The 13,663-nt window shown below is 41.0% G+C and overlaps 1 protein-coding gene across 7 annotated transcripts in view; it reads right to left on the bottom strand.

The window, feature by feature from the left end:
- The window catches only part of LMLN (leishmanolysin like peptidase), a 93,654-nt gene that overhangs the window by 39,314 nt on the left and 40,677 nt on the right, over positions 1-13,663 (bottom strand). For all 7 annotated transcript variants that reach the window (XR_006965625.1, XR_006965626.1, XR_006965627.1 and 4 more), the window contains exon 11: positions 12,794-12,870. Coding sequence is in view for 4 of the 7 variants with exons in the window: in XM_047098945.1 (XP_046954901.1) it covers positions 12,794-12,870 (77 nt within the window). In the remaining 3 variants the exon portion in view is untranslated. The remainder of the gene's footprint in view (positions 1-12,793; positions 12,871-13,663) is intronic.

Here is a 13,663-nt window from a genome sequence, read left to right as displayed (position 1 = left end):
TTACCATATCTAGTATACGTTGAGTACAGAGCATAGCATTGGCCCTATGTTACTCTAACATCAGCTGGGCACTCCAGATACATTTCTTGAAACCTTCATGATACCTTCTTTGCAGCTCTTTTTAAGCTATGACTGAACAGTTATTAAGCACTTCTTATATGGTAAGCACTTTGTTTAATGATAAGGCTACACCACTGAATAAAAAGACAGTTTTTGTTCTCACGAAGATTATAATCTAGGGGGAAGACAGATATTTTATTTTATTTTTATTTTATTTTATTGAGGGGGAGTGGCAGGGGGAGACAGAGAATCTCAAGCAGGCTCCATGCCCAGTGCAGAGCCTGACATAGGGCTCAATTGCACAACTGCGAGATCATGACCTGAGCTGAAATTAAGAGTTAGATGCTTAATTTTTTTTTTAACTTTTATTTATTTTTGAGACAGGGAGAGACAGCATGAACGGGGGAGGGTCAGAGAGAGAGGGAGACACAGAATTTGAAACAGGCTCCAGGCTCTGAGCTGTCAGCACAGAGCCTGACGCGGGGCTCGAACTCACAGACCGCGAGATCATGACCTGAGCTGAAGTCGGATGCTTAACCGACTGAGCCACCCAGGCGCCCCAAGAGTTAGATGCTTAACCAACTGAGCCACCCAGGTGCCCTGGAAGACAGATATTTTTAACAACTTACAACTGGGATGAGTGCCACAGACGTTAAATATAGGGTGCTAATAAATAGCAGCACATTAACAGGGAAATCTAAATTAGTCTGGGAAATCAGGAAAGATTTGCTTCAGGAAGCAACTTTAAGCTAAACCCAAAGGAGGAGCACATGTCAGCTGAGGGAGCAGGGGAAGCAGTAGAAACAGTTTCTTAGTGGCAACAGAGGGTTGTGAAATCAATTTACTGTACCTTAACATTTATTTCTCTTTCTTTTAAAATTAGCAGAATAGAGGGGCGCTGGATGGCTCAGTCGGTTAAGTGTCCGACTTCAGCTCAGGTCATGATCTCGTGGTCCATGAGTTCAAGCCCCGCTTTGGGCTGTGTGCTGACAGGCCTGGTGCCTGCTTCAGATTCTGTGTCTCCCTCTCTCTGCTCCTCCCCTGCTCACACTCTCTCTCTCAAAACTAAATAAACATTAAAAAAAAAATTAAAATTAACAGAATAGAAAAAAAAAAGGATGGTGGTAGTTGGTAGTAGGGTAAATATTGTTCTATCAACTTTGGTTCAGTTTTGTATATAATAGCTAATACCTCAGTTGGCACTTAGAGTATGCCAAACATTAAGTATACGAAGGACTTGACATATATCAACTCATGAAAGCCTCACAAAACTCTATGAGGTAGGTATTGCTTTTCATCCTCATTTTACAGACAAAAGAACTGAGGGAAAGATACAGCAAGTGAGTGGCAAAAAATGGGATTTGAATCTAGGGTTCTGGCTTCAATGTCAGTATGCTTTATAAAAGAAATTGAGACACAGTTTATATCCTATAAAATTCACCCTTATAATTTTTGTCATTCAATCTTTTTAGTATATTTGCAGGGTTGTACATCAATTACCACTACAGGCATACATCATTTTATTACATTCCACTTTATTACACTATGCGGATACTGTCATTTTTTTCTTACAAATTAAAGCTTTGTGGCAACTTGTATTAAGCAAGTCTATGGACACCATGTTTCCAACAGGATTTGCTAACTTCATGTCTTTGCGTCACACTGTTACTCACAATACTTCAAACTTTTCCATTATTATATTTGTAATAGTGATCTGTGATCAGTGTTTGATGTTACTATTGTAATTGTGCCAGACACCACACCCCTATGACAACAATAAATATTGTGTATATTGTGACTGCTCCACCGACTGTTCCCTCTTCCCCTTTTCTCAGGCCTCCCTATTCCCTGAGACACAACATGTGTTAGACAGTTAGTTAGCCAAGTTGTGAATGCAAAGGAAAAGTTCTTGAAGGAAATGAAAAGTGATATTCCAGTGAATACACAAATGATAAAGAAAGTGAAATAGCCTTATTGCTGATAATGGAGAAGGTCTGAGTAGTCTGCACAGAAGATCTTAGCAGAAGTTGGTTCATGAGGCTTAAGGAAAGAAGCCATCTCCATAACATAAAAGCATTAGATAAAGCAGCAGGTGCTGATACAGAAGCTGTAACGAGTTATCCAGAAGATCTAGTTCAGGTAATTAATGGAAGATTTTCTTTTTTTTTTTTTTTTTTTTTTAATTTTTTTTTTTTCAATGTTTATTTATTTTTGACAGAGAGAGACAGAGCATGAACGGGGGAGGGGCAGAGAGAGAGGGAGACACAGAATCGGAAACAGGCTCCAGGCTCTGAGCCATCAGCCCAGAGCCTGACGCGGGGCTCGAACTCACGGACCGCGAGATCGTGACCTGGCTGAAGTCGGACGCTTAACCGACTGCGCCACCCAGGCGCCCCAATGGAAGATTTTCAATGTAGACTAGACAGCCTTCTACTGGAAGAAGATGCCACCTAGGACTTTCATAGCTAGAGAAGAGAAGTCAATGCCTGGCTTCAAAGGTTCCGAGGACAGGCTGACTCTCTTATTAGGGGCTGATGAAGCTGAATGGTGGACGAAGTGCTCATTTGCCATTCTGAAAATCCTTGGGCTCTTAAGAATCACACCAAACCTCCTCTGTCCATGCTCTGTAAGCGGAACAACAAAGCCTAGATGACAGCACATCTGTTTGCAACATGGTTTACTGAATATTTTAAGCCCACCGTTGAGATTACTGTCCAGAAAAAAAAGATTCCTTTTAAAATATGACTGCTCATTGTCAATGCACCTGGTCACCCAAGAGCTCTGATGGAAATGGATGAGATTCATGTTGTTTTCATACCTGCTAACACAGCATCCAATCCACAGCCCACAGAGCAAGGAGTAATTTTGACTTTCGAGTCTTGTTATATAAGGAATATACCTAACAAGGCTATGGCTGCCATAGATAGTGATTCCTCTGATGGATCTGAGAAAAGTAAGTGAAAACCTTCTGGGAAGGGTTCACCATCCTAGACGCCATTAAGCAAATTTGTGAGTCATGGGAAGAGGTCAAAATAGCAACATCAACAGGAGTTTGGAAGAAGTTGATTCCAACCCTCATGGATGACTTTGAGGGCTCAAGATTCCAGTGCAGGAAGGAACTGCAGATGTGGTAGAAATAGCAAGAGAACCAGAATCAGAAGTGGAGCCTGAATATGGGACTGATTGCTGCAACCTCTTGATAAAACTTGAATGGATGAGAAAGAAGTTGCTTCTTATGCATGAGCAAAGAGAGTGGTTTCCTGAGGTGGAAAGTACTCCTGGTGAAGATGCTGTGAAGATTGTTGAAATGACAGCAAAGGATTTAGAGTATTACCTAAACTTAGTTGAGGAAGAGCAGATTGACTTCAATTCTGAAAGAAGTTCTACTTTGAGTAAAATGTTATCAAACAGTACTGCATTGCATGATGCTGAGAAATCATTCATTAAAGGAAGAGTCGAACAGTGTAACAAACTTCAATGTTTTCTTTTAAGAAACTGCTACAGCCACCCCAACCTTTAGCACCCACCACCCTTGTCGGCCAGCAGTCATCAACATCAATGCAAGACCTTCCATGAGCAAAAATGACTAGGACTTGCAGAAAGTTCAGTTCGTGATTAGCATATTGGGCAATAAAGCTTTTTTTGTGTCTTTGTTTTTTAGCAATAATGTATTTTTTTTAACTTTATTCATTTATTTTTGAGTCAAAAAGAGAGAGGGGGAGAGCATGAGTGGGAGAGAGACAGACAGAGAGAGAGAGAGAGAGAATCCTAAGCCAGCTCTGCCAGTGCAGAGCTGGACATGGCGCTTCAACCCACGAACTATTAAGATCATGATCTGAGCCAAAACTCAGAGTCAGACACTTAACCAATTGAGCCACCCAGGTGCCCCAGCAATAAAGTATTTTTATTTTTATTTATTTATTTCTTTAAGTTTACTTATTTATCTTGAGAAAGAGAGAGAGCGAGAGAGAAAGAAAGTGTGAGCGGGGTAGGGGCAGAGAGAAAGGGAGAATCCCAAGCAGACTCCTCACCCCTGTGCAGAGTGGGGGCTTGAACCCATGAACTGTAAGATCATGACCTGAAGCTGAAGTCAGACGCTTAACCAACTGAGCCACCCAGGCACCCCAATAAACTATTTTCAAATTACGGTATGTACATCGTGGGGTACCTGGTTGGCTCAGTGAGTAGAACAGAGTAGAGCATGTACTCTTGATCCTGGGGTGGCAAATTCAAGCCCCATGTTGGGTGTAGAGATAACTTTTAAAAAAACAAAAATGGTATGTACATTGTTTTTATTAGACATAATGCTACTGCACACTTAACAGAGTGTGGTATAGTATAAACATAACTTTTATATGCACTAGGAAACAAAAAAATTCATTTGACTTGCTTTATTGCGGTGGTCTGGAGCCAAACCTGATATTTCTCTAAGGCATACCTATATCTAATTTTAGAACATTTACATCACCCCTCAAAAACTATGTCCCTGAGGCATCTGGATGGCTCAGTTGGTTAAGCGTCTGACTCTTGATTTTGGCTCAGGTCAGGATGGATGTGAGAGGTGGGGTGAGGAAGTTTTCAAGGATGATTCCCAGGTTTCTGGATGGATAAATAAAAAAGTTTTCTACTGAAACAACTTAGTTAATCTACAATGAAGTCTTATGGATAAAAATTAATTTCCATGTCTTTAACTTTAAATATTGCCAGATATTTAGAAACATCTAGCCCATTTTGTTACTGTGTTGCCCCAGAAAAAGGAAAAGTGCTATAAAATTTGCACTTTCATTAGTGACTCTCACACTCCACAGTGTTTGTGTAACCTATAAGTATCTTTTTTTTTTAATGTATGAAATTTATTGTCAAATTGGTTTCCATACAACACCCAGTGCTTATCCCAAAAGATGCCCTCTTCAATACCCATCACCTACCCTCCTCTCCCTCCCATCCCCCATCAACCCTCAGTTTGTTCTCAGCTTTTAAGAGTCTCTTATGCTTTGGCTGTCTCCCACTCTAACCTCTTTTTTTTTTTTCCTTCCCCTCCCCCATGGGTTTCTGTTAAGTTTCTCAGGATCCACATAAGAGTGAAACCATATGGTATCTGTCTTTCTCTGTATGGCTTATTTCACTTAGCATCACACTCTCCAGTTCCATCCATGTTGCTACAAAGGGCCATATTTCATTCTTTCTCATTGCCACGTAGTATTCCATTGTGTATATAAACCACAATTTCTTTATCCATTCATCAGTTGATGGACATTTAGGCTCTTTCCACAATTTGGCTATTGTTGCTATAAACATTGGGGTACAAGTGCCCCTATGCACCAGTACTCCATATCCCTTGGGTAAATTCCTAGCAGTGTTACTGCTGGGTCATAGGGTAGGTCTATTTTTAATTTTTAGAGGAACCTCCACACTGTTTCCCAGAGTGGCTGCACCAGTTTGCATTCCCACCAACAGTGCAAGAGGGTTCCCGTTTCTCCACATCCTCTCCAGCATCTATAGTCTCGTGATTTGTTAATTTTGGCCACTCTGACTGGCGTGAGGTGATACCTGAGTGTGGGTTTGATTTGTATTTCCCTGAGGAGGAGCGACGTTGAGCATCTTTTCATGTGCCTGTTGGCCATCTGGATGTCTTCTTTAGAGAAGTGTCTATTCATGTTTTCTGCCCATTTCTTCACTGGGTTATTTGTTTTTCGGGTGTGGAGTTTGGTGAGCTCTTTATAGATTTGATACTAGCCCTTTGTCCAATATGTCATTTGCAAATATCTTTTCCCATTCCGTTGCTTGCCTTTTAGTTTTGTTGATGGTTTCCTTTGCTGTGCAAAAGCTTTTTATCTTCATGAGGTCCCAATAGTTCATTTTTGCTTTTAATTCCTTGCCTTTGGGGATGTGTCAAGTAAGAAATTGCTGCGGCTGAGGTCAGAGAGGTCTTTTCCTGCTTTCTCCTCAGGGTTTTGATGGTTTCCTGTCTCACATTCAGGTCCTTCATCCATTTTGAGTTTATTTTTGTGAATGGTGTAAGAAAGTGGTCTAGTTTCAACCTTCTGCATGTTGCTGTCCAGTTCTCCCAGCACCATTTGTTAAAGAGCCTGTCTTTTTTCCACTGGATATTCTTTCCTGCTTTGTCAAAGATGAGTTGGCCATACTTTCGTGGGTCTAGTTCTGGGGTTTCTATTCTATTCCACTGGGTTATGTGTCTGTTTTTGTGCCAATACCATGCTGTCTTGATGATTACAGCTTTGTACTAGAGGCTAAAGTCTGGGATTGTGATGCCTCCTGCTTTGGTCTTCTTCTTCAAAATTACTTTGGCCATTCGGGGCCTTTTGTGGTTCCATATGAATTTTAGGATTGCTTGTTCTAGCTTCGAGAAGAATGCTGGTGCAATTTTGATTGGGATTGCATTGAATGTGTAGATAGCTTTGGGTAGTATTGACATTTTGACAATATTTATTCTTCCAACCCATGAGCACGGAATGTTTTTCCATTTCTTTATATCTTCTTCAATTTCCTTCATAAGCTTTCTATAGTTTTCAGCATACAGATCTTTTACATCTTTGGTTAGATTTATTCCTAGGTATTTTATGCTTCTTGGTGCAACTGTGAATGGGAACAGTTTATTTGTCTTTCTGTTGCTTCATTATTAGTGTATAAGAATGCAACTGATTTCTGTACATTGATTTTGCATCCTGCGACTTTGCTGAATTCATGTATCAGTTCTAGCAGACTTTTGGTGGAGTCTATCAGATTTTCCATGTATAATATCATGTCATCTGCAAAAAGTGAAAGCTTGACTTCATCTTTGACGATTTTGATGCCTTTGATTTCCTTTTGTTGTCTGATTGCTGATGCTAGCACTTCCAACACTGTGTTAAACAACAGCGGTGAAAGTGGACATCCCTGTCGTGTTTCTGATCTCAGGAGGAAAGCTCTCAGTTCTTCCCCACTGAGGATGATATTAGCTGAGAGCTTTTCATAAATGGCTTCCATGATGTTTAAGTATGTTCCTTCTATCCCGACTTTCTCGAGGGTTTTTATTAAGAAAGATGCTGAATTTTGTCAAATGCTTTTTCTGCATCGATTGACAGCATCATATGGTTCTTATCTTTTCTTTTATTAATGTGATGTATCACGTTGATTGATTTGCGAATGTTGAACCAGCCCTGCATCCCAGGAATGAATCCCACTTGATCATGGTGAATAATTCTTTTTATAAGCTGTTGAATTTGATTTGCTAGTATCTTATTGAGATTTTTTGCATCCATATTCATCAGGGATATTGGCCTGTAGTTCTCTTTTTTACTGGGTCTCTGGTTTAGGAATCAAAGTAATACTGGCTTCATAGAATGAGTCTGGAAGTTTTCCTTCCCTTTCTATTTTTTGGAATAGCTTGAGAAGGATAGGTAATATCTCTGCTTTAAACATCTGGTAGAACTCCCCTGGGAAGCCATCTGGTCCTGGACTCTTATTTGTGGGAGATTTTTGATAACTGATTCAACTTCTTCGCTGGTTATGGGTCTGTTCAAGCTTTCTATTTCTTCCTGATTCAGTTTTGGAAGTGTGTGGGTGTTTAGGAATTTGTCCATTTCTTCCAGGTTGTCCAGTTTGTTGGCATATAGTTTTTCATAGTATTCCCTGATAATTGCTTGTATTTCTGAGGGATTGGTTGTAATAATTCCATTTTCATTCATGATTTTATCTATTTGGGTCATCTCCCTTTTCTTTTTGAGAAGCCTGGCTAGAGGTTTATCAATTTTCTTTATTTTTTCAAAAAACCAACTCTTGGTTTCATTGATCTGCTCTGCAGTTTTTTTAGACTCTATATTGTTTATTTCTGCTCTGATCTTTATTATTTCTCTTCTTCTGCTGGGTTTGGGGTGTCTTTGCTGCTCTGCTTCTATTTCCTTTAGGTGTTCTGTTAGATTTTGTATTTGGGATTTTTCTTGTTTCTTGAGATAGGCCTGGATTGCAGTGTATTTTCCTCTCAGGACTGCCTTCGCTGCATCCCAAAGCGTTTGCATTGTTGTATTTTCATTTTCGTTTGTTTCCATATATTTTTTAATTTCTTTTCTAATTGCCTGGTTGACCCATTCATTCTTTAGTAGGATGTTCTTTAACCTCCATGTTTTTGGAGGTTTTCCAGACTTTTTCCTGTGGTTGATTTCAAGCTTCATAGCATTGTGGTCTGAAAGTATGCATGGTATGATCTCAATTCTTGTATACTTATGAAGGGCTGTTTTGTGACCCAGTATGTGATCTATCTTGGAGAATGTTCCATGTGCACTCGAGAAGAAAGTATATTCTGTTGCTTTGGGATGCAGAGTTCTAAATATGTGTCAAGTCCATCTGATCCAATGTATCATTCAGGGCCCTTGTTTCTTTACTGACCATGTGTCTAGATGATCCATTGTTGTAAGTGGGGTGTTAAAGTCCCCTGCAATTACCACATTCTTATCAATAAGGTTGCTTATGTTTGTGAGTAATTGTTTTATATATTTGGGGGCTCCTGTATTCGGCGCATAGACATTTATAATTGTTAGCTCTTCCTGATGGATAGACCCTGTAATTATTATATAATGCCCTTCTTCATCTCTTGTTACAGCCTTTAATTTAAAGTCTAGTTTGTCTGATGTAAGTATGGCTACTCCAGCTCTCTTTTGACTTCCAGTAGCATGAAAGATAGTTCTCCATCCCCTCCCTTTCAATCTGAAGGTGTCCTCAGGTCTGAAATGAGTCTCTTGTAGACAGCAAATAGATGGGTCTTGTTTTTTTTTATCCATTCTGATACCCTATGTCTTTTGGTTGGCGCATTTAGTCCATTTACATTCAGTGTGATGTCTGTAGGTTTCATGCTTGTAGCAATGTCTCTGGTACTTTGTCTCACAGGATCCCCCTTAGGATCTCTTGTAGGGCTGGTTTAGTGGTGATGAATTCCTTCAGTTTTTGTTTGTTTGGGAAGACCTTTATCTCTCCTTCTATTCTAAATGACAGATTTGCTGGATAGACGATTCTTGGCTGCATATTTTTTTTCTGTTTTTCACATTGAAGATTTCCTGCCATTCCTTTCTGGCCTGCCAAGTTTCAGTAGAGAGATCCGTCATGAGTCTTATCGGTTTCCCTTTATATGTTAGAGCACATTTATCCCTAGCTGCTTTCAGAATTTTCCTTGTATTTTGCCAGTTTCACTATGATTATGTCGTGCAGAAGATCGATTCAAGTTACGTCTGAAGGGAATTCTCTGTGCCTCTTGGATTTCAATGCCTTTTCCCTTCCCCAGATCAGGGAAGTTCTCAGCTATTGTTTCTTCAAGTACACCTTCAGCACCTTTCCCTCTCTCTTCCTCCTCTGGAATACCAATTATGCGTAGATTATTTATCTTTAGTGCATCACTTAGTTCTCTAATTTCCCCCTCATACTCCTGGATTTTTTTATCTTTTTCTCAGCTTCTTCTTTTTCCATAATTTTATCTTCTAGTTCACCTATTCTCTCCTCTGCCTCTTCAATCCAAGCTTGGTCATCTCCATTTTATTTTGCAGCTCATTAATAGCATTTTTTAGCTCCTCCTGGCTGTTCCTTAGTCCCTTGATCTCTGTAGCAATAGATTCTCTGCTGTCCTTTATACTGTTTTCAGGCCCAGCGATTAATTTTATGACTATTATTCTAAATTCACTTTCTGTTATATTGTTTAAATCATTTTTGATCCGTTCGTTAGCTGTCGTTATTTCCTGGAGGTTTTTTTGAGGGGCATTGTTCTGTTTCATCATTTTGGATAGTCCCTGGAGTGGTGCGGAACTGCGGGGCACTTCCTCTGTGCTGTCTTGAATAACTTGCGTTGGTGGGCGGGGCCGCCAGCCCACCGCTGGGGCCACAGTCAGACTGGTGTGTACCTCTGTTCCCTTCTCCTAGGGGTGGGATTCACTGTGGGGTGGCCTGGCCCCTCTGGGCTACTTGCACACTGCCAGGCTTGTGGTGCTGGGGATCTGGCGTATTAGCTGGGGTGGATCGGCAAGGTACACAGGGGTGGGAGGGGCAGGCTCAGCTCACTTTTCCTTCGGTGATCCGCTTCGGGAGGGGCCCTGCGGCACCAGGAGGGAGTCAGACCTGCCACCGGAGGGATGGATCCTCAGAAGCACAACATTGGGTTTTTGCCTGCTGCAAGCAAGTTCCCTGACAGGAACTGGTTCCCTTTGGGATTTTGGATGGGGGATGGGTGAGGGAGATGGCGCTGGTGAGCACCTTTGTTCCCCGCCACGCTGCGCTCTGTTATCCAGGGCTCAACAACTCTCCCTCCCGTTGTCCTCCAGCCTTCCGGCTTTCCAAGCAGAGCTGTTAACTTATAATCTTCCAGATGTTAAGTCCCGCTTGCTGTCAGAACACACTCCCTCCGGCCCCTCCACTTTTGTCAGCCAGACTTGGGAGCTCTGCTTTGCCGGCGGGCTGCCCCTCCGCCCCGGCTCCCTCCTGCCAGTCTGTGTAGCGTGCACCACCTCTCTGCCCTTCCTACCCTCTTCCGTGGGCCTCTCGTCTAATCTTGGCTCCGGAGAATCCGTTCTGCTAGTCTTCTGGTGGTTTTCTGGGTTATTTAGGCAGGTGTGGGTGGAATCTAAGTGATCCGCAGGACGCGGTGAGCCCAACGTCCTCCTACTCCGCCATCTTCCCCTCACTGCAACCTATGAGTATCTTAATGAAATTAGCATGTTTTATAAAAGGGCTATAAATACATTGTTAAACAGAGCAACAGGACCACTTTTGCTGGCCATTGCTTGCTCAAGGATTAATGGGAAAGAGTTATAATGGTACTAAAAGAAATCCAGTCTTTTCTTTTCTTTTTTTTCAAAAATATGAATTTCCCAACTTGGCCCACTAAAAGCTAAGAGAAGCACCAATAACCTAGCAGCAATGAACACAGTGCCTAGGTTGTGGTTTCTAAAAGCTATTCCCCATTGAATGGAACTAGTGCTCCTTGGAAGATTAGCTGATGCCCAAATCTAGGACAGGGTGTATGCTTATTAGGCTGGCACATCCTGCTATACAGAAAAAAGGAAGTAAGGTAGGAAGCTATCAAAAAGCAATGAGACTTGGGGCGCCTGGGTGGCTCAGTTGGTTAAGTGTTCAACTCTTGATTTCGGCTCAGGTCATAATCTCATGGGTCATGCAGGAATTGAGCCCCATGTCGGGCTCTGTGCTATTAGCATGTAGCCTGCTTGGGATTCTCTTTCTGTCTCTCTGCCCCTCCCTCATTTTGCTCTTTCTCACAATAAATAAAAATAAAACATAAAAAACAAAAAACAAAAAACCAACTAATGAATCTTGCCAAAAGGACTCAGGAACCCACAGAGACAAAGACTCCAACTGGAGTCATTTAAAAACAGTATTCCAAGGCACCTGGGTGGCTGAGTGGGTTGAGTGTCTGACTGTTGATTTCAGCTCAAGTCATGATCTCATACAGTTCAACAGTTTGAGCCACAGTGGGGCTCTGCACTGACAGCATGAAGCCTGCTTGTGATTCTTTCTCTCTCTCTCTCTCTCTCTCTCTGCCCCTCCTGTACCCTTGTGCATGTGCTATCTCAAAATAAATAAACTTAAAAAAAAATATTTTCTCTCTCCCCCTCTGCCCCTCCCCTGCTTGTGTGCACACATGCACACATGTGCTCTCTAATTAAAATTTTAAAATAGGAGCACCTGGGTGGCTCAGTTGGTTAAGGATCCAACTTTGGCTCAGGTTATGATCTCTCAGTTTGTGAGTTAGAGCCCCACATCAGGCTCTGTGCTGACAGCTCAGGGTCTGGAGCCTGCTTCAGACTCTGTCTCCCTCTCTCTCTGCCCCTCTCCTACTCATGCTCTGTCTCTCTCTCTCTCTCTCGAATAAACAAAAAATAATAAAAATAAAATAAAATACAGTATTCTACGGCTTTACCAGAAAGTTCTACTGCTTTTTTTTTTTAAGTTTATTTATCTATTTTGAGAGAGAGAGAGAGAGGGAGGGAGGGAGAGTGTGTTTTTGGGCATGTGCCTGTGTGAGTTGTGTCCATGAACAGGGGAGGGGCAGAGAGAAAGGATCCCAAGCAAGCTCCACACTCAGCAGGGAGCCCAACGAGGAACTCCCTGAGAAGGACTCGATCCCACCACCCTGGGATCATGACCTGAGCTGAAATCAAGGGTTGGACGCTCAACTGACTGAGCTACTCAGGTGCCCTAGAAAGTTCTACTGCTTTAAATAAAAAACCAGGATTCTCGGGGTGCCTGGATGGCTCAGTTGATTAGGTGTCTGACTCTTGATTTCAGCTCAGGTCATGATCTCATGGTTTGTCGGATTGAGCCCCACGTCGGGCTCTGCTGTGACAACACCAAACCTGCCTGAGATTCTTTCTCACCCTCTCTCTTTGCCCCTTCCCAACTCTCGCACATGTACTTGTGTGCTCTCTCTCAAAATAAAGTTTAAAAACTAGGAATCTATACATTATCAATTTCATTTATAATTTTAAAAACTTGTTCAGATTAGTCTTTCCTTTATATTAGCATGGCCTCTACGTATTAGAAATAAATCTCATAATGCCTGGAATTCTGTTCTATTCGTTACTATACCTCAGGGCCCCATTTATTGAATGAATGAATGGAATTGCTATAGGTAATGAGAGCTAAATAAAATTCAAAGACTATTTTATTTTACTTCAATGTAAAATGTATTTTCTTAAGCTAATATTAACGTCATATAACATTCTTACAGCTGTCTTACCCAGTGTCCTCCATTAATGCCAGAGTGATTCGAGAGAAGACTCGGTTCTGGGTGTGAGAACCAGTCATTGCCTCATTCTGAAAATCAAAAGATTTTAAATTAGAAGGCCAGATGTCTTGAAACTCCCAATAATTTCCATGATTACTTTGACGTATATGTAAAATGTCTCAAGTGTGAGAGGCTTACTTATTCACTTCAAGTAGTGAAATAAATAAGCCTTCCTTAATTGATTTATGTATCTATCTACCTATCTATCTATCTATCATGACAAGACTGAAGCTTAAAGCAAAATCTGCTTTCTGCCTTAAATGACTATATTATGTACAATTTCCCAGAAATGGCAGACAAGCAGCATTTAGAACTCTGATGAATATGAAAATAACTATACATAAGCAGAAATGCTGTAAAAATATTATAATATCTAGACAAAGTAAAGTGAGTGGTTGAGACAGATGCCCACAGAATATTAGAGGGGGTGAATATTGACCTGAATTTAATTTAAAAAAAAAAAACAAAAAAACGCTTTTATAACCTTCAACCTTATGATCACAGAAATACACATCAATATATAAAACAAGTATCACAGAATCATAGGATCAAAGAAGTTGCACGAGGGACCTAAAATGCCATCAAAGTCTACTGTCTACCCAGTGTTTTAATTCATATCATGTAATTCCTACAGCAGCTCTGATTATTCTTATGTTGAATAATCAGATCTTATGTTGAATCCTTATGTTGAATCCTTATGTTGAATACTGGATGGTCACCTCAAGTACTTTAATATCACTAAAAAAATAGTTCAAGGATACAAAGTTGATTTCAGAGAAAGGCAACCATTAATGAAATTAATACTCTCACGTTTCTACTGCA

This window comes from Lynx rufus, unplaced genomic scaffold, assembly GCF_022079265.1.
Source record: "Lynx rufus isolate CCGP_SWC_20201006 ecotype Redwood Valley unplaced genomic scaffold, mLynRuf1.p SCAF_5, whole genome shotgun sequence".
NCBI classification, from domain to species: domain Eukaryota; kingdom Metazoa; phylum Chordata; class Mammalia; order Carnivora; family Felidae; genus Lynx; species Lynx rufus.
The sequence above is the reverse complement of the archived record's forward strand: the minus strand, read 5'-3'. Positions and strand labels throughout refer to the sequence as shown.